Source organism: Rhincodon typus, chromosome 4 (assembly GCF_021869965.1).
Source record: "Rhincodon typus isolate 14 chromosome 4, sRhiTyp1.1, whole genome shotgun sequence".
NCBI lineage: Eukaryota > Metazoa > Chordata > Chondrichthyes > Orectolobiformes > Rhincodontidae > Rhincodon > Rhincodon typus.
In genome coordinates, this window is record NC_063335.1 from 95,124,677 (window position 1) to 95,146,836 (window position 22,160).

The following is a 22,160-nucleotide window of genomic DNA, read 5'->3' on the forward strand; positions in this document are numbered from 1 at the left end:
AGGACTACTCCAGACATTAGATTCCAGGAATGGTTAGATCTTTCACCCACAACAGAGAAAGCTCCAGATTACTAGTAGTGTTAAGTGAGAAAATACTTCCGGTTTGGCTCCTGAGTGACCTGCCTCCAATTTAAGAATGTTGGAAAGTCAGGACACCTCCAACGCTGGGGAGGGGGTCTAGGATTCGAGTCTAGGATTCGCCATCTCCATTCCCATACTGACTAGAGTGGGTGAAGGGAATGGGCCATGAGGCTGCAGCCGAAAGTCCTGACCTGGCTGGCTCCATTATGGCTGTAGGTAACTTGTGACCTCCTGCAGTTTTCATGGAGTTTGGCAAGTGCATCCATGACTCTGAGTCCATGGCCCCTCTGAGGAGTCATGAAATGTATCCGAAATGGGGGAACCTTTGGAAGGTAAGTTCATATGGTCTTATCTATGTCGCCCAACCTCCTCCCCGTGGCCACCCATAGTTTGTATAAAACATCAACCCCGACAGACTGACTGGCATCAGCCTAGGCAACAGAATTGACAGTGGCAAAAACATCCCTGTCAACCTTGTAAAGTCCTCCTGTCTATCCTCTAGGGGCTAGTGTCAAAATTGAGATATAAAATTGACAAGTCTGGCAACAGCCTGACATAGTCATACTCACAGAATCATACCTCACAGAAAATGTCCCAGACACCACCATCACCATCCCCGGATATGTCTTGCCCCACCTTCAGGACAGACCCAGCAGAGGTGGTGACACAGTGGGATACAGTCAGGAGGCTGTTTTTAAAAGTTTCATGTCAACAGGTCAAACGTGGACAAAGAAACTTCCTGCTGTTTACCACATAAAATCCTCCCTCAGCTGATGGCTCAATTCTCCTCCATGTTGAACACAATTAAAAACATAGAACATAAAACAGTATAGCACAATACAGGCCCTTCGGCCCATGATGTTGTGCCAACCTATTATCCTACTAAGATCAAACTACCCTGCATACCCTACATTTTACTATCCTCCATGTGCCTATCCATAGAACATAGGGAATTAAAGGAAGCACTGAGGGTGGCAAGAGCATGGAATGTACATTGGGTAGGGGACTTCAATGTCCACTACCAAGAATAGCCTTGCAGCAACACTACTGATCGAGCTTTGGACTAGCAGATGGTGAGGGAATCAACAAGTGGGAAAAACGTACTGGACTTTATCCTTACCAATCTGGTGGCTGCAGATACATTTGCCCTTGACAGTATTCATAAGAGTGACCACACAATCCTTGAGGAGACAAAATCCTGCTTTCTCACTGAGAATATGTCATGCTGTGTGGCACTATCACCATGCTAAATGGGACAGACTTCAAACAGATTTAGCAACTCAAGACTTGGTATCCATGAGACACTGTGGCCCATCAACAGCAGCAGAATCATACTCCAGCACAATCTGTAACCTCATAGTCCGCTATATCGCCCACTCAACCATTACCGTCAAGCCAGGGGATCAACCCTGGTTCAGTGGAGAGTGCAGGAGGGCATGCCAGGAGCAGCATCAAGCATACCTAAGGATGAGCTGTCAATCTGATGAAGCTGCAAAACAGGACTACTTATGTACCAAACAATATAAACAGCAAGTGGTAGACACAGCTAAGCAATTCGACAACCAAAGGATCAGATTGAAACACTGGCACCCTGCCACATCCAGTAGTGAATAGTGGTGGACAGTTAAACAACTCCCTGGAGGAAGAGATTCCACAAATATTCCCATCCCACATCGGTGCAAGGGGCAGAAGCATTTGCAACAATCTTCAGCCAGAAGTACCAAAAAATGATCCAACTTCTCCACAGGGCCCCAGCATCACATGATGAAGTCTTCAGCCAATTCAGTTCACTCCACATAATATCAAGAAATGGCTGAAGGCAGAGGACACTGCAAAAGCTGCTGGTCCTGAAAAAATTCCAGCAACAGTACTGAAGACTCATGCTCCACAATTTGCTAATCCCCTAGCCAACCTTTTCCAGCATAGCTACTACACAGGCATCCACCTGATAATGTGAAAAATTGTCCAGGTCTATCCTGTACACAAAAAGCAGAACAAATCCAACCTGGCCAATTGTCACCCCATCAGTCTACTCTCAATCATCAGTACAGTGCTGGAAAGTGTCAGCAATAACCTCCTCAATGATACTCAGTTTGGGTTCTGCCAGGGCCACTCAGCTCCTAACCTCATAACAGCCTTGGTTCAGACATGGACAAGAGAGCTGAATTGGGTCCTGACCCGAAACGTCAACTTTCCTGCTCTTCTGATGCTGCCTGGCCTGCTGTGTTCCTCCAGCTCCACATCTTAGAGCTGAATTCTAGATGTGAAGTGAAGCCTCGAGAGCCTAGAGGTGAAGCCCAGTGCAGTCTGGAGATGAAGCTGGCACAGACCCATCTCTCTGCTTTCCCTGCTTGCAATGACTGTAATTCTTAATGTCTTTTATTTATTTATTCTTCTAATTTATTCCTAAGATTTTATACTTAGGTACCTTTGTACCTAAGATCATGCCATAAGGAACGACTTTGTAAACTTTTCTCTGTAATCTTGTGAGTAGATGTGACAACAAACTTAATTCTAATTCTATTTCAAGAGTACCTCAGTGGAGTGTACTATGACCAACCATCTCCAGCTGCTTCATCAATGACCTTCCCTCCATCATAAAGTTAGAAGTGGGAATGTTCGCTGAAGATTGTACAATGTTCAGTAACATTTTCAGCTCCTCAGATAATGAAGCTGCCGTCATTCAAATGCAACAAGACCTAGACAATAACCAGGCTTGGGCTGAAATCTGGTAAGTAACATTCACGCCACAGAAATGCCAGGCAATGACCATATTAAAAATAGAGAAAACCTAACCATCATCCCTTGACACTCATTGGTGTCACCATCACTGGTTCCCCCATTATCAATATCCTGGGGATTACCATTGACCTACTATTCACCAGAAACTGAACTGGATTACCCATATAAATATAGTGGCTATAACAGTAAGTCAGAGGCTAGGAATACTGCAAGTAAGTCACCTCCTGACTCCTCAAAACCTGTCCACTATGTACCAGGAGTGTAATGGAATACTCTCCATTTGCCTGGTTGAGTGCAGCTCCAATAACACTCAAGACTTTTGACACCATCTAGAACAAAGCATCCCACCTGGTTAGCACCATACCCACAATCATTTAATCCTTCCACCACTGATGCTCAGTAGAGGTGGTGTGTTCCATCTAATGGATGCACTGCAGCAATTTACCAAGTCTCCTTAGACAGTATCTCCCAAATCCATGATCACTATCATCTGAAATGACAAGGGAACAACACCACCTGCAAATTCCTTCAGTGCTTCTGGGTCAAAATCCTGGAATTCCCTCCCTAATGACATTATGCATCTAGCTACCGGACATTGGACTGTAACGATTCAAGAAGGCAGCTCACCATCACTTTCTCGAGGGCAAGTAGGAATGGGCAACAAATACTGGCCAGCCAGTGTCACCCACATCCCATAAATGATTTTTTTTAAAAATGCTGACTGAAGCCTCCCTGTGCTCATAATCTTTATGTGTACCCATGTCAACCCCAACAGCCCATACATGTAACCAATGAGCTGTTTTTTTAAAAAAAATTCAACCAGTTTAGACATTTTATGACAGACTTCAACAGTAGGTGGGATTTGACCCCATGTCTCCTGGCCCTGAGGTAGGGACATTACCACTGCCCCATTGGCTCTCTCATCAATGAGCTGTACAATAACAATGGTAAATATGGAACTCTTGTCCAAATAAACTCATTCAGAAATATTCTTTGAAAGAATAACTATTACTACAATCCTATATAAGTTTCAATTAGACAGACCATTAATGTATCAATAACAAAGCACATCTCTTAATCTATCTAAATGAAAATTGGATATTGACAGAGGAGATGACAGAAAGTACAACTTATTACAACTACATAAAGAGGTCAGTTAAACAAAGTCAAGAACTTACGGTAAAACAGATTCGCTGCTGAGCTAATTCTGCTCTTATTCATTGGTCTGTAACCCCAGAATACATAATAAGCATAGGTAGAAACTACTTGCAATTTAAAACATTTCAAGAAAATGTGCTTTATAATTGCGGTTATTATTTTTTGTAGCATCATTTTTTCTCCTTTATAGTGAAGGACAACATTCTATTAGCATTTTTAAAATTTGTCTTTATATCTGCTCGTTAGCAATTAATTATTTCTAATATTGACTTCCAGGTTTCTTTGTACTTCCACAGTTTCTCAATCCTTACACTTTTTTAAGACTACACTTTCGCAAATTGTCTGCATCAAGCACAGATGGACCTTTATATTGCAAGCATATCGCACACAGATCATTGACCTGAAATTAAGTTACAATGTATTCAGAAAATGTCTTTGATGTATTCACAGATAGCTCAAGGGCAACTAGAGATGGGAGATAAATGCTGGCCTAGCTAGCAGTGCCCGTGTCCCACAAGTGAATATTAAAAAAAAACTTATCGTCCAATGTCACCGGTGGTAAATAATTAACAAGAAAATCCATCAATCATAGGAATTTTCCCTGAAAATGCATACCTGTTCTGTTGCAGGGAGAGGTTTATATTGCACAATTTGACAAGGACAGCCTTCCTACTGCTACCACAGGCAATCAAAGTCCCTAAATTTTCTGATCATCTATGGTCAAGGTTGTATATTAACTCTCTTCAAACTCACTTTTGGATACTGTTAATAGAGGGCTTGACTTTTAAGCTAGGCAGTTGTATCAGTGATATGTCGCAACATACATATCATGTTGGTCCTGTATTAACATGAATATTTATTCATCCAAATTGAAGCCATTGCTGTCCTACTAGTCTCAGATCTATGGAGTCCAGTTATCACATCCATTTAGTTTAAATGCAGTTGCTTCACTGGTTATTCTAATTGAGTTGAAACTTAACTTTTATGGATAACCTAGCATACCTTAAAACCTAAACTGCTGTGTAATTGTACAGCTCCATATGCCAAATTTGTTGGGTAAATGCCAAGCTGTGTTCACACGTATATGTGTGTTTGTGCATGTTTGTGTATGTTGATATTGGGTGTGCTTACTGAGATTGCATCGTACTTTTCTGAGCTACAGATGCCACTGACTGTTGTAACGCCCTGATGAATGTCAAGATCTTGTATTTTACAGGTTACAGATCTGTGCCTCTGAAAAACAGCTACAGTGAGGAACTAGAGCTGGCCTCTCTACTTGTTCACATTGAGATAGTCAATGCCAAGGTAAAAGTTTGTTTTTGAACCATAGTAAACAAATTAACTTCATATGATGTGGATAATAATGGTACCATTCAGTAAAACAAAATTTCTTCACAAAAAAAAACTAATCGTAATAATTCACAGGTTGGCATCCATCCGTACCATCGTTCAAAATTTAATCTTTATGCAAAGAATCATTCACATATGTGTATTTCTAGAGTCCATCCATCTAGAATAGATCCACATTGATCCTCACCTATTGAATCCATTGATAGATCATTACACATTGAGTTCATTCTTCATAGAATCCATCACTGAGAAACAGTTATCTCTGAAATCCTTCATATATTGTTTAATAAATCCTTACTCCTCGGGACCAGTAATATAATACTGAGCACCTAAAATCCTGCAAAGCCTAAAGCAGTGCATGATCAGTTTGTGTGTTTTGAGTTCTATGCAGCATTCAACAAACTCCATACTCCATAATGGGTGTTAACCTTTTTATCAAGGAGAATGTATTTAGGGTATGTTAGTCTCCTGTTCCCTTGGAATGATCTCAATACCTCAGCAGGGCTCCAGATGCTAACAGCCTCTTTGGAATATCCACATCAAAGGAGGTTTACAGAGGAAACAAGTTAGAAATGCATCTTTCTCCTTGACCCGAACCATAGCTCTTTTTATCAGTGTCTTTTTATGGCTTCAAACACCTGTGCTGAGAGATTTCAGTTTTTACTTCTTTAGAATAAGAAAAATGATGATTTAATTGACTGCTTACAGCTGATGCTCAATCAATGTGTTGCCCTCAGTGTATCAAGTGTTCTGTACCAAGTGAATCAGAAACTGATTAACTGAAATTACCAGCATTATCATGACAAGGAACTGCCAAGCCACTTGGATCCTTATCCAATAGAAACTTACCCAGAGAATCCATTACTAGTAATGATAAGTAATTACCCATAAAGTTCATTACCCAGATTTTGTGGTCCGCTATGAAGTAACAGTCTTGCTCCTGACTGAACAAAGCCGAGCACTAAAGTCTCTATTGTATGAATTAAATTGTTTTCCATGTTAGTTTCATTCCTGTAGTTGCTGAAGGGGATCTCTAGTGTCCAGCAACAGTAATATCATCAAGGACACTATGTAGCCAATTTATTTCTCAAGGATAGTATCCTACACGATAAATTATTCTTCACTTTGGGTATGCACAAAGGATTAAGCCAGAACCTGTAATGTCATAAACAACATTTTATTAATTGCTATTAAAATACATGCTTTCTATAATAATGGAGAAATATAATACTTTTCAAAGATAAACTTAGTTTTCCAGGACCAGAGTTCTTATTACTTGATATTAATTATGATTTAGTATGTTGTTAAAAATTACAGTTACATCTCATTCAATGAAATGCAACTTTCACTTTCAGTGAGATAAGCAGCATAAAATATGTGAATTTCCATCAACTTAAGAGAATTTTTATTTCCATTTATAAGCAAAAAAACTGTTGTTAAGATGCAGAGTATCAATAGTAATAAGTCCAGGATGTCTCTATTTGGCTGTCCATATTCAAGTGCCAAAGATGCTGGCTGTATTACAGAGTAATGGTGCTGAATTGTGACAGTCCAATCGATTCAATGTATCAATCAATTTTACTTTATAATCCATACAGAAATATACTTTGCGTACATTGCATATTTGTTTTAAAAAATCATAAAAATGAATAATAGTGACAAAAGAATCAAAATTATCCCATCACAGAGATATAACTTTTGACTAAAAACCATTCCAATGCAAAAAAAGTCATTAAGTGAGTACCAACTTGAATGCAGATCCAAAAGGGCACTGATGAGTTCATGATCTACCTTTCCCTACATCTAAGATATGGTAACCATTCCCTGAATGCAACCAGTGGTAATTCTGAGGCAAGGAGTGATCGTCATTGTTAATGATACTTTTCTTTTGTTAAAATTCTTCAAGAGCAACTTCACCATCTCTGAACACATACAAAATCCAGGCCATTGATATTTATTCTTAGAGCCCATCACTGTAAATTTTAATGTTCGGAAGTGATAGTAACTAATTTGTACGTACAAAGTACAAGATGTCATCCATCAATAATAGTGATACATCTTTGACTATAATGTTTGTCACTACTTATCTGTGGAACAGTAATATTGAACGGATATTACATCTAGAATTCGGCATTTAAAGATCTTTACTCACAAAGTGTGTCACAGGTAGTGATCATTTATACTCTTATTGTATACCACTGACAATATGAGGAGAACATTTTTTTCTTTGTTAATTTGTTAGAGAAACAAGAAGCTTCTGTAAAATATGTGAAAACTGGCACATTTTTAATGGCCCAACAATTGTTTGTTCTGATTCAACCATCAACAGTGATTTCCAATGAGACAGTCTGACAATATAAGATAGAAATAATTGATCTTTGTAAGATTCCATCTTTTCACCACCAGGGGGAATGCATTCCTTTATCTTCCCTGTACTACATTCTGGGTAAAGTGAGTCACTGGAATTGACGTGCTCTGTAGCTACTCTGCCTAAAACCTTTTATGGAAATTTTGACCAATAGCTAAGAGTCAAAATGTGCTGGAGATTCTTCTCAACTGGATACATCTTGTAACTGCCAAAATAATGATCCTTTCATTAAATTATTTCACGTGCTCATTATTTCAAACCGCAGTGAAAAGCTAAAATTTGAGCTTTCTTATGTTGAATCCTTACCATTAACTATTTATTCATTGAGATGCTATTAAACTCTCTTTCAGGGAGCGGATGTCCCCTCTGTTTAAAGCATGATTGCTGCTTGTGATATTTACCATGTTGTACACCCCCTTTCTTCATTCTTTGTGCAAGAGATGATACGAAAAATATGATGTAACCAAGCTCTAAAAATATTGAGGTGTACTATTTCCCATTTTATTAAACACATATTTTCCTATTTACTTATTGGAGCTAAAGATGCCCTGATGTCCTTCCCTCTCCTGGCATTTTATAGTTATAACCCAGTGTAAAGAATAGACACCTATAATCAATATTGGAAAATCGCATGAATGCTGGATTCGAGAAATGACAGTCTGAGATTTCGAACCCTAGCAGGGGTTTGGCAAGGGTCTCTTTTATATTCCACTTTTACTTCTTCCATATAATTATGAACCCTCAGCAAAGGTTAATACTACACCCCTTATTTAAGGTTGAGAAAGACTGATATTTGGCCTCTCGGTGAATCAAGCGAGCGAGCAGGAAAGTGAACTGATGTTGAAAGATCAGCTGTGGTCATATTGAATTGCGGGGCAGGCTCAGCGGGGCTCATGGTTTACTCGTCTTCCCACTTCTTATGTTCTGAAGCACAAGCAAGGAATGATCGATGACATGTTGGACTTGGGGAAGAATTAATGTCAGATTTCTGGGACCTGCCTGGCTCTTCAGGTTGACAGGCATGTCACCCTCAAGCAAGGTGATGCCACCACCTTCCTCTGCACCAGTTCACCTGCCCGCTCCACTGCGTCCCTCCACCTTGATGGCAAAGCTCATTCATGGACTATGATAGTGAGAACTGAAGTACAGGAGAAGTGGAATGGCAGGTGTTATTTTTGAAAGAGGGATGCATCAAAATCACCAAGGAGCTTTTCATTCCTTACCATTTCATATTTTTCTCCCCATGTTCAACTGCATGATTGGAAAGAGGGAAACAGTGAACTATCAAGTACAGTGGAATTCCCTTCCTAAGGGTATTGTGAGTCTACCTACAGTACGTGGACTGCCTCAGTTCAAGAAGACAGCTCACCACCACCTTCTCAAGGGAAACTAAATGCTGGCCACCCAGTGATGCCCACATCCCATGAGTGAATAAAAGCAAATTGTATCCAAACGCCAGTCCTGTCCCATCTAAAATGGATTGCATAGGGCACAGCATCACCCTTATAGCCTGCTTTCTTAACTCTTGTTTATACAGTGGAAACGGTGAACAAGAAACTCCAAGAAAACTTTGGAAAGAACCTCACCATAACTGCACACAAAATGGAAAATAATGAAAACAGGAAATTGAACTATTTTTTATCTCACATATATGATGTAGCAATGTAGCCTCATTCTGCAGTTAGATGCAGTTAGGTAGGACTGTTATCTGGTTGTATTTGGCCACACATAGAATTCCTAAGCTCAGCCCTGATTTGAAGGAATTCAGTTGCGCTTCTCCAGTAGGGCCAGGATGGAAGGTCATACAAAATAACGTTGATGCATAGGTAGTTGAAAGTAATAATGTTGTAAGTAATTAAAGGATTTATTTTATTATCTCCATCAATTTTTTTTTAAACAATATAGAGAGAACAGCACCACACATACAGACAGTACCAGAAACCACACACACACACACACACACTCATGCATACACAGAAACCACCACTTTCAGGTAGAGAGAGTGACACACAGCAGCAGTGGTGTCACTTGGAACTGTTGTAATGAATTACTTCACAATTCATGTCTTTATAATAATGTGATTGAAGATTTAACAAACTGTCTTGCATGCTGTCTGTACACACTGACCCACAGTGCAGCTACGGCTGCAGAGCAGTCCTAGCCCACCGCATCTGATTGTAGAATGTGGTTACATTGACAATGCACCATCAAACATTCCTCACTTATGTTTCAGAACATAAGAACAGGAGGAGGAGGAGTAGACTTCAAGCCTGCTGTGCCAATCATTACTGATCTTCAACATCAGCTCTAGTTACCTGCTCACTTGCTAGATCCCTTAATCCGTGAGACATCAAATATCTATCTCAGCTTTAAATATAGGGATGTTAAGTGAGAGGGAGACATAATTGAGGAGTCAGCTTTGATGAGATACTCACCCACTTCTTGCCACATCTTTAACTAGATGGGGAGTAAGAAGTGGGCTCTGAGAAATATACCCTGCCTTGTCTCCAACCCCTGCTCCCCATGACCCCACCCATTAGAAGAGCATAAGCTTTCCTTACCTTCTCACCTCTGGATATCCCAAGTAGGCCTCAACTGACAGTCCAAAGGACCCAATAGCTTCCAGCATCTATTTAGGTTCTGGTGACCAGGGACATCAGTGTTGAGGTCTGTGATAGGCCAAGAATCTTGTCCACATATGCCTATCGGCTCTTAACTAACTAATTGGCATGTGATAGGCTAAGTTTCCTCAGCAGGTGAAGGTGGTGTGTTAGTCACCATAAAACGCATTGACACCACACTTTCAAAATCAAATCTGAAAAATTGCACCCATTTGCAATGATGAAACACCCAGAATTCTCTAGGGTAGAATGTTCTCATTATTCATAAAACTGTGAATGAAAACATTTTTGCTCACTGCAATCCTAAATGATCATTGCTGTATCTTGAGACTGGGTAGACATTGCAGCCATAAGGGCAGGTCAAAGGTGGGAATTCTGTGGCAAGTAACTCATCTGCTTCTCAAAGTGTATCCGTCATCTAAAAGACACAAGCTAGGAACATAATGGAATATCTTTCATTTGTCTGGATGAGTGTAACTCTACAAACACTCAAGAATCTTCACACTATCCATGGCAATGCAGCCGGCAGCACCTTCAACATTCACTCCCACCACCTGCTGCTCCCACCACGTGCACAATGATGGCAGTGTATACCATCTACAGGATGCACTGTAGCAACTCACCAAGTCTGCTACAGAAGCACCTTTCAAACCCGCAACCTTTACTGCATAGAATGGCAATGGCAGCATTTCCATGTTCTCCTCCAAGTCATCTTGATTTGGAGCTTTATTGCTGTCCCTTTAATGCTGCTGGTTCATAAGCCTGGACCCCTTCCCTAACAGAACTGAAGGTGTACCTACATCAGTTAAGCCACAATGGTTCAAGAAGACAGCTCACTACAATCTTCTAAAGGGCCATTCAGCATTGTGTGAAATGCTAGCAAAACCTCGTTGCCGTGACAAAACAAAAATTATAGATTGAAGAGGCCAAATTTAGTACTTTTATATGTCTCAACTGCTCATGTCCTCCGGGATAGATGCCTATCTAAAAGAATTCTCAATCACAGCAATACAGGAATGAGTTGGGACTATCTTTCTGCTTTAAATTAATGGTTTGAATTATTGTTTGCAGTCTTTGCTGCCAAATTCTCTAATACGCATGGCAACAATGTGTTGGTTTATGTTGTCAATGATCAAGAAGTAAACCTTTCTTTTTACAATCCATGGAGTCTTTCTCCTTCTCTAACAACTAATTAAAATCCTACCTGAAACAGTTCACTGGCTGTGGCTCAACTGCTTTCACTGCAAAGCAGGAATGGGTGGGGTAGATTCACCGAATTGTTACAGTGCAGCAAGAGGCCATTCATCCCATCCAGTCTGCATGCCTCTCTGAACATTTTAACTTAGTACTAATATCCTGCCTTTCCCCTGATAGTCTGCACGTAATAATCCAATGCTGTCTTGCGTGCTTCAGTTGAACCTGACTCCACCACAATTCCAGGCAGTGCATTCCAGACTCCAACTATTCACGGTGTGAAAAAGTTTTTTCTTATCTCACATTTGCTTCTTTTGCAAAACACTTCAAATCTGTGCCATTTGGTTCTTAATCTATTTTTGAGTGGAAACAAATTCTCTTTGTTTACTTTGTCCAAACTCCTCATGCTTTTGAAATCTTTTGGAGCCATTCTTGTAAACTCTCTCCAATGTACTCACATCTTTCCTATATTGTGGTTCCCAGAACTGTACACAATACACCAGCTGAGATCTAACTAGCGTCTTATATAAATTCCTCATAACCTCCCTGCTCTTTTATTCATTGCAGCTATTTGTGATGCCTAGAATACTGTTTGATTTATTAACAGCTGGCTCTCTCTGCTTGTCCTGATGTCTTTAGTTACTTATGTGCACAGACAAGTCTGTCTGATGCTGCATACCCTTTGGAATAGTACCCTTTATTTAAATTGTCTCTCCAAGTTCTTTGCACTAAAGTGTATCACCTCACACTTCTCCACATTAAATTGCATCTGCCACCTATCTGCCTACTCCAATAATGTGTCAATGTACTTTAAGGCCTACACTGTCCTTCTCACAATTTATAGTTCTTTCAAGTTTGTGTCATCTACAGACTTTTAAATTGTAGGTTAAATCCTAATATAAATCAAGAAAAGTAAGAGTTCCAATAGAGACCCCAGGAAACTCCACCACAAATTTTCTTTCATCTCAAAAAATACCATTAATCATTACTGCTTGTTTCATATCTCTCGGTCCATTTTATATTCATGTTGCTGTTGTCCTTCATATTCCATGACCTGTAACTTTCCCACAAGTATTTTGTGGGACACTGTGTCACAATCCTTTTGTAAGTCCATATACCCCGTGTCAACAGCCATCAATTCTCTCTGTTACTCTTCAAAAAAACTCAAGAAAGTTAGATAGACACAATTTTCCCTTAATAATCTATTCTGAGTCCTCTGAATCAATCTACATTTTTCCATGTGACTATTAATTATATCTTGAGTAAGTGTTTCTCATAGGTTCCCCACTACCAAAGTTAAGCTGACTGGTCTGTCATTGCTGTGCTGATCTTTACAACTATTTTTGAGCATGTACATAATGTTTACAATTATCTATTCCTCTGGCACCACCTACAAATCCAGGAAAGATTGAAAAATAATTCCCAATGTCGTTGTAATTCTACTCTCACTTTCTTCAATATCCTTGGATGAATCTTACCTGGTCCCAGTGCCTTGTCAACTTTAAATACTGACAGCATATCCAATACTTCAATTTTAAATCCTTCTAGTGATGGAGTTTCCTCCTGTATCACCGTGCCTGAGCAGCAGCTGCCTTGTAAATAAAAACAACACAAAATATACATTTAACACCTTAGCCATGCCTCTTACTCTAAGTGTATATGCCCTTTATGATCCCTAATCAGTGCATTCCCTCTTTTAATACCATTTTGCTATTGATGTGCTTATAGAAGATTTTGGAATTTTTTCTTAGTTTAGTTAACAGTCTTTTTTATCTCATCATTCTTCTTTGTTTCTTATATTTTCTTTTTCTGTTCCCTTCTGAACCTACCATATTCAGCTTGGATCTCAGCTGTATTTCCTACCAGACATCTATCATGGCACATTTTCCTTTATGAGGGAACGCACCTTGACTGCACCCAAACCATCTTTGCTTGAAGGTAGCCTATTTCACAGCTACAGTTCCTTCTGTCAACATTTCATTGCGGTCTATCCTGCCCAGCTCTGCTCTTACTGCCTTGAAATCTGCTCTCTGTTAATTGATTATTCTTACTCTACAATTTGACCCATGGCATTTTGCACCATCACCATAAGTCTTATAATGATCACTGTCCCTTAAATGTGCCAAGGTTCCACTTGTGTCTACAAACCATATCTAGAAGTGCCTCCGCTCCTGTTGAACTGAGCACATACTGCTGTGGAAACCTTTCTGAATACAATCTGGAAATGCATAACCCTCACTGCCCCTTATATTACCCCTTCCCCAGACAATATGCAGGTAATTAAGGACCCTTCTATGATGCTTACACCACTGTAATTTCCTTTGCAGATACGTTCCTCTATATCCTTGCCACTAGTTGGTGCTGTATATATTTCACCTGGCAACGTAATTCACCTTTCTTCTTCCTTAGCTCTTAGGCAAATCAATACTATACTTGACCCCTCTGTAACACCCAGTGTTGACATACTGTCCTTAACCAAAACTCTACCTTCCCCTGTTTTATTTTACTTTATTATTATTTCTGAATACCTGCACCAAGAAATATTTAACATCCAAATCAGCCCTTCCTTAAGCCAGGTTTTTGTTATCATCACAATGTCATAATTCCCATATTGCAGTCTGTGCCTGCAACTCCCCAATCTTTACTCTGAGCATTCACATACATGCAGTGTAACTCTGATTTAGACTTCATTACTTTCTCCCTTACTCTGACTCCATCTACTGAATATTCTCTACTTTAGTGCTATCTGCCTCTTTCCATGTTTTGTATACCCTGGTATTATTTTCTCATATACACTTCTAGTTCCCATTCACCTGCTGAATGAGTTGAAACCATCTGCAACAGCACTCACAAAACACCTCACAAGGAACTCCATCTCAGTTCAGTTCAGATGCAACCCAACCGGCTTGTACAGATACCATCTGCCCCAGAACCAGTCCTAGGGTCTCAGGAATCTAAATCCCTCCCTCCTGTACCATCCTTCCAGCCACAAATTCATTTCTCTTACTTTCCTATTTCTGTAGTCATTTGTATGTGGCACTGGGGGTAATCTGGAAACTACTACTTTGGATGTCCTGTTGCTAATTTTCTGCCTAGCTGCCCAAATTCCAAATACGGGACCACATACCCATTCCTATCGATGCAGCTAGTGCCAATGTGGACCACGATATCTGGCTGTTCACCGTCCCCAAGAAGAATGTCCTGTTCTGTGACGTTCCTGACCCTAGCATCAAGGAGGCAACAAACCATCCTGGAGTTATGTTGAAAAGCACTAACTAAAAGAATCCCCCACATGTACTACCCTTCTACTTGTTTTTCCTGCTCACATGTATGGCTGAGCCACTGAAAACCATGAACTTGACTCTCGCTGCACGCTTCCAATGATCCATTGCCCTGACCATTATCCAGAATGATAAACCGGTTAGTTATTGGGATCTCTAGGGACTCCTACAGAACGTGCCGATTTCTCTTGGGTTGCCTGGCGTGTACCCAATTCTGCACATTGACTTGCAGTGTGACCACCTCTCTGAATGTTCGGTCCGTGTAGTTCTTTGCCTGAAGGATGCCCTTCAGTGACTCTTCATGCCTGAACTCTGAAACCCGGTGCCCGAGTTTGTGCAGCCGGTGACGCTTCCTACACAGGCTTTTCTAAGTCACGAGAATTGACCGTGACTTCTCAAAGACGGCATTTCGTTTAATGGAATCTCACAATGGAGATGGAAGCCATTTATTCCATCAAGCTGCTGCCAGCTCTTTGGAAAACAGTTCCACTCCCTCTCTCTTGCTGTAGAGCCTAGCAATATTTTCCTTGTCAAATTTCTATTCAATTACTTTAGAAAACTTTGTGCAACGTCATATATAATTAATATTAAAACTGTATCCAAGATTTCTATGCTCACAACTACATCAGATTATGGCCATTCATGTTTCACCATCAATCTTTTGGTAAGATTTCTGGAGTTTCCCTTTATCGATGTAGCAAAATTGGTCACTGCAGCTTTGAATGGACCTGCTTAAAATCAAAAATAAAGTTATTGGAGGACATACGCTTTAAAATAGAGTAGAGTTCCACCTGAGAATGGCATATATTTAGGATATGTGTGTGAGATCTTGATTGGGTGACATTGAAGCAGAATAGTGTAAGACTGTAAACATTCTTCAAACAGGAGGAAGACGATGAGAACCTCTATTCATCCATCCAGCAACTACGCGATCGGACAAACGAGCTTTCCAGTCAGGTGTCAAGTTTTGAACGGAATAATGGCTGTGACTCCAGGTACCAGCAGCAACTGGATGAGCTACGGGTTGCGCAGGATCAGTTGATGGAGCTAACTGAAGCTCGAAACAGACGGTAAATAAAATTGCAAGTCTGTTGGAAATATATGTAGATGTGTGTGTGTGTGTGAGAGAGAGGGAAACAGAGTGTGTGTGTGAGAGAGAGAGTATGTGAGTGTGTGTGTATGAGTGAGAGAGAGAGAGGGTGTGTGTGTGAGAGAGAGAGGGAGACAGAGTGTGTGTATGAGAGACTGTGTGTGAGAGAGAGAGAGTGAGTGTGTGAGTGAAAGAGAGAGTATGTGTGTGTGAGAGAGAGAGAGTGAGTGTGTGTGAGTGAAAGAGAGAGTATGTGTGTGTGAGTGAGAGAGAGAGCATGTGTGTGTGTGAGTGAGAGAGTGTGTGTGTGTGTGAGAGAGAGAGCATGTGTGTGTGAGTGAGTGAGAGAGAGTGTGTGTGTGTGTGAGAGAGACAATGTGTGAGTGTGGGTGTGAGAGAGAGAGTGTGAGTGTGTGTGTGAGTGAGAGAGAGCATGTGTGTGTGTGTGTGAGTGAGAGAGAGTGTGTGTGTGAGAGAGAGAGAGGGAGACAGAGTGTGTGTGTGTGTGAGAGAGAGTGTGTGTGTGTGAGAGAGAGAGAGGGTGTGTGCGTGTGAAGGAGAGAGAGGGTGTGTGTGTGTGAAAGAGAGAGAGGGTGTATGTGTGTGTGTGTGAAAGAGGGAGAGGGTGTGTGTGTGTATATGTGAGAGAGAGAGAGAGGGTGTGTGTGTATGTGTGTGTGAGAGAGAGAGAGGCTGTGTGTGTGTGTGTGTGTGTGTGTGACAGAGAGAGAGAGAGAGGGTGTGTGTGTGACAGAGAGAGGGTGTGTGTGTGTGTGTGTGTGTGAGAGAGAGAGAGTGTGTGTGTATGTGTGTGCGTTCAGCTAGTTTGATAAAATTCCACCTGAGAGAGTCCTTATAATAACTGTGGGACCAGATGATAAAAGGAATGAGTGCTTCAGTGAAGGGTAGGGGATAGAACCAGAAATAACATAATCATCCGATCGTGTCTTCTGTACTGAAAACATTTATTGTTTGTCCTTGGTAAAGTTGCCCCAGAATAGAAACATTTCAAGCAGGGGGTTATGCACTGGCTTTTTACTTTCGGGACCTAAATTCAAATCTAGCACCACATAGATGGGATGAAAGTCATTTGTCTTTCCATGAGGTTCCTTTTAAAATGAGTTGATGCAATCTTGGTCCATTCCTAGTGACCATGGATATACAGCACTAATTTGACACAAATGGTTCGTGAATGGGACAAAATTTGCTGGGAAAATAACCATTTAGTAATAATGCATGCTGCTATTAATGCACAAATCGACAAGTTTAGGGAGTGAAATGTTGATGAGGTGAGTTGAAGTTCTACAGAATGTGCTGGTTGATATACACTACGTCACTGATTGCTTCACACAAACGGCTTCTCAATCATAGATTACCCTCATTTGTAAGGATCTCCTGCATTTGCATTTACATCACACTTCAGACCTGCTGCCGCTAGCTAGAGCAGGAATCTAACAATAAAAATGCCTTTTTAGATGGTAATACAATGCTAGTCAACCTAACTAGCCTAAAAGTGGAAACAATTAGAGCTGTTCAATCATATCGCTGCATTTAATAAGTTGTTTCAGATTTTAAAAGATTAAATATTGATATTTTTCCTTTATGTTAATTTGTCTTTCATAATCTAACCTTCTTTTCTTTCCCTCTCTTTTTCTCTCTCAATATCGCATTCAAAACTTTTCTGTTCTTCTTTGAGTAGTGCCATAGGTTCTTTAATAGATTACTGAGAGGGCAAATAAGGCCGATTTATCAGGTCGAAAAAACAATTCAGTTTCTCAGTTCTGCACCTAAATGACAGCATAGATTTTTGTGCTCAACTTTCTGGAACAAAGCCTTAACCCACAACCTTTATCTCCAAAGTGAAATTGTGTCACTGACCCATGGTTGGCACATGGCTGTACGTCATCTGACTCAGGAATGCCAGGTGCTGTCAACAGTATTTGAAATGGAAAGTGTTGCTACTCACAAAGATTTCAATGAGCTCAAAAGGAAAATACACCCGTCTTTTGTGCTGGACTGAGTGATAATTAAGTGATCCATTATTTGTTTCTTTCATTTGTTTTTCCTTGCAGACTCATCGAAAAGAAAAAGAGAGACAGACTACGGCAACAAATGGTGAACAAGAGAAACTAATGAATCATGTGACTCTGGCAGCACCGAGGCTGCAAATCGTTAAGAAGTCTATCGGTTTCTATGGAAACCCACTGCAGATTCGGCCTACGTTCAGGCAGTCCTGGAAAATTCCTGTATGAAGTCCATTTAGCACATGGTGTTAGCTGGCCTAAGCTTTTTGGAGATGAATTCAGAGACTAATGATATAGCTCTGGTGCCTTTTTAACTTTTTCTTTTGTTTCCCTTTCATCATGTAACATTCACAGATGACCGATTATTTTTTTAAAAATATCAATATAAAGATCTTAACAAGAGAAACACGTGCATTTACATCAGATCTGAAACTTAGTACGACCTGATTCTCGCCAGTGTAGGTCTCATGCAACTATGGTGAAGTTCATTCAGTTAATCCAGTACTGTGGCGATTTCTCCACCTCATTTCTGGTCCTTACATAGCCCTACATAGCTCCCATGTGCCACACTTATTCCCTGACACTTTCCCTCTCATACATTGCTGATGACATGACTGTAATAAAATGCCAAGGGAGACCTCTTAGTACATTCAACAAAAATAACGAAGATTATTCAATGCCCTGGGGAACTATGCAGAAATGGCCATGGTGAGGACATTGGTGGCTAGTTATTGTTTTGCTCACGGAGACATTTTGTTCCACACACAGCCTCAAGCTTTGGAATAAAAGGGAACAAATTGTTTGGTAAAAAAGACTGCTCTTTCAAAAGAACTTCAATTTTTCTTTTCCTGGCTGAGTAGCTCTCTAATGAGGACGCTTTTTAATGTTTTTGTTTCCATTAACAGATTTTCCCAACCCTTCCCGCCATCCCAAAATAATAAACGCCAAGGTTGGGGTTTCGGAGACAGGCTCCTTCACTACCGTTAATTGATTCTCTCAGGCAGACTGCTGGGAGAGTGAGAACGGAATTTTTTTTAAAGAAAATTTTTATTTTTCCAAGTTTCAATTGTACAAAGTTAAAAGGGTCCGTAATGCCCGACATACGGGTGGAACTGAGCACGAGCATTAATGAATAAAAAGATGTAAAGGAAAATATGTAGCCCAGCATTTAAGTTGACATTACATACGTGAGTACGATCAGATTCAATAAACAGTGTTAGTACTTAGCTATTGTTGTGTTTGTTTCTTTTTGTCCTCTTATCCTTTGTCAGTTTCCCCTGGAATCAGAGACCCAAACTTGTGTAAACTTCTCCAACACCATCAAACTGATCATGTTTCAGACCTGATCCTAAACAGTGAGTGTTGACAGACTATTTGGCAATTTGATCCTTTACATCTCTCTCCTATATCAATCACTCTATCCATGATTTGTGTTACCCTGCATCTATCCTGCCCTCTTCCCACCATATCTTGTCTTTGTCTCTGCCTCATAAATGTAAGTCCTGTGGTGGTATCACCATTCTCTGTAATCTTGTTCTCAGCTCTCTAGGAGGTGATTCAGTATCTTTGTTCTGCAAGTTTCCATTTATTCTCAGTGTTTGTACCATCAGAGAATACCAGCTCATAATTTAGGTTGTCTTCTTGGACTTCTGGATAGCCGGTCCATTCCATTGAGGGTTCCTTTCTCATTACCACCTCCCTGGAACAGAAAGTAATCTTTCCAGATGGTGTCAGATTGTACAGAACACCAATTCGCTGAGTTATTCACTGGTGAAACAATTCCATGCTGTAGCATTGCTTTTTTCCACACCTTACTTTCTTCATAAGTGGGTGCAGAACTTTTCTTGGTGCGAATGAGCATACTGACTTTGCATCTGTTGTACAGTGATCCTTTAGTATGCATAGAGCTGTACACACTCTTCACTTTTTTGAGCCTCTTGCATTGAATCATTGTTGCGGGTAAAGAGCTGGTAGTCAACAAAATAAGGCTCCACTTCTTCAACAAAAAGCCATTACATGGATCTTCAGAGTTCTGTGGACATTTTCAAGGTATTGCGAACTCTTTGGTAGCTCTTGGATTCTCTCTGATGTCTGTTGAATTGACAATATGTCCCGAGAATCTGAAGAATCCCAAGCTAACCTCTTCTAATCCTTCCCAGTTTTTTTATCATTGTTCTTTGAAAAAAATCCTGGAGATGTTATAATGCTGACAGATAAATGATTAAAGCAGTGGCTTCCAAACAATGTGATGAACATTACCAATAGTTCAGATTCTTTGTCCATTGGGAGTTGCCAAAGGCCACTCTCGAGTTTGGTGAAACTTATGCCTTTTGCTAGTTTACCCAGACTCTCATCCACTGATGCCATAGGGTGAACTCCTCTCTCCATTGCCTTGTTAAGTTGGATGATGTCCACACAAATTTATGGTGAGCCATTTGGCTTTGACACTGACGTCACACCAGAACATCAATTCATTGGTGAAACCATTCCATGCTGTAGCATTGCTTTGTTTCCACATCTTACTTTCTTCATAACTGGGTACATAACGTTTCTTGGTGAGAATGAGCATACTGACTTGGCACCTGCTCTTAACGTAGTATAGGAATCTATCTAGATTTCCAAGTTCAGTTGAACTATTGTGGGAATTCTGCTTTGAGTCTTTCTTGTTTTCTTCACTGTCCACTTTGTCAACCTTGTGAATAAGTCACAGGGCTGCACAAGCTTTCTTGCTTATCAATGAACCATTCTGAATCACATTTAGAGTCTTAGTGTTTGCTCAATCTTTGTGCTGCATTGCCAGACAACTGATCTTTTACTTTGGAGATAGTAGGAACTGCCAATGCTGGAGAATCTGAGATAACAAGGTGAAGAGCTGGATGAACACAGCAGGCCAAGCAGCATCAGAGGAACAGGAAAGCTGACGTTTCGAGTCTGGACCCTTCTTCAGAAAAATGATCTTTTACTTTCATTTGAATGTCTCTTGGTCCCAGGACCCAATTAGTGAATGATTGGAGGGAATCTTGTTTAGCTGCTGCACTGTATCCAAGAGAACTCATACGCCTACTTGTATCTAACTTGCACTTCAATAGTTTTCTTTGGATCATTTTATTTCTTCCAGGAATTATTTCCTTATCAGATTCTTCAATTACTTGAATATTACAGTCAGTCAATGGCAGTTTCCCCAGTCAGTCCAGAGGCTGGGGTGGTCAGATATCTGCTGGGGCCGGTTTGAGTCAGGGGTTCATCTCACTGTAGTTTGGGGAATGGGCTACAGTTAATCCTGCAGATCTGCTGTAATCAGTCAGGGGATTAACAGATCATCAGTCAGAGAGATGTGCAGTGATTGGTCAGGGGTCTGGTCAGTCAACATTCATCCAAGTTTTTTTATCTCCCACTTGTCTGCCCATTCTACCAACCTATCTGTGTGCTTTTAAAGTTCTACACTATCACACGATTCACAATACTTCAAAGTTTTGGATCAACTGCAATGTTTGAAACTGAACCCTGTACATTTAGGTCTAGTCGTTAATATGCATCAAGCAAGGATTCCAACATTGGTGGCATAGTGGCTCAGGGGTTGGCACTGCTGCCTCACAGCACCAGCGTTTGATTCCACTCTTGGGTAACTGTATGTGTGGAGTTTGCACATTCTCCCCATGTCTGCGCAGGTTTCCCTCCAGGTGCTCCAGTTTCCGACCACAATCCAAAGATATGCAGGGTAGGTGGATTGGTTATACTAAATTGCCCCGTGGTGTGCAGGATGGATGGGTTAGCAGGGTTACAGGGACAGGATGAGGGTGTGGATTTGGGCTCTTCAGAGGATTGGTGTGGAGTCGATGGGCTGAATGGCCTGCTTCCATGCTGTAAGGGTTCTATGATTCTAAGGTGCTGCAACCTTGCAGTGATTTAGACCCCCAGAGACTCCACTATAAGCTTCCTTTATTCAAAAAAATTCATACTACACCTTCCAAACCTGTTCCCAGAATGATGGGACTGTCATAGAATCATAGAATCCTACAGAACAGAAGGCCCTTCAGCCCATTGAGTCTATACCACCAAAAATACACCACTACTTAACATTAGTTCTATTAGCCCAAACTAGCTCCACAGCCTTGTATGTTATGACACTTCAAGTATTCATCCAAGTACTTTTTGAAGTACTTTGTGAGGTTAACTGCCTCAACTACCCTCCCAGGCAGCGCATTCCAGACCCCCAACACCCTTTGGCCTCATTTCAAGGCTATACCTTCA

At 40.7% G+C, this 22,160-nt stretch overlaps 1 protein-coding gene across 1 annotated transcript in view; it reads left to right on the plus strand.

Moving 5' to 3' along the window:
- The window catches only part of LOC109912305 (1-phosphatidylinositol 4,5-bisphosphate phosphodiesterase gamma-1-like), a 212,832-nt gene extending 193,697 nt beyond the window's left edge, over window positions 1-19,135 (plus strand). Inside the window, exons 29-31 of the mRNA XM_048596175.1 lie at window positions 5,198-5,286; window positions 15,681-15,865; window positions 17,958-19,135. Coding sequence (XP_048452132.1) covers window positions 5,198-5,286; window positions 15,681-15,865; window positions 17,958-18,018 — 335 coding nt within the window. The 3' untranslated portion in view covers window positions 18,019-19,135. The remainder of the gene's footprint in view (window positions 1-5,197; window positions 5,287-15,680; window positions 15,866-17,957) is intronic.
- Window positions 19,136-22,160: the final 3,025 nt, after the last annotated feature.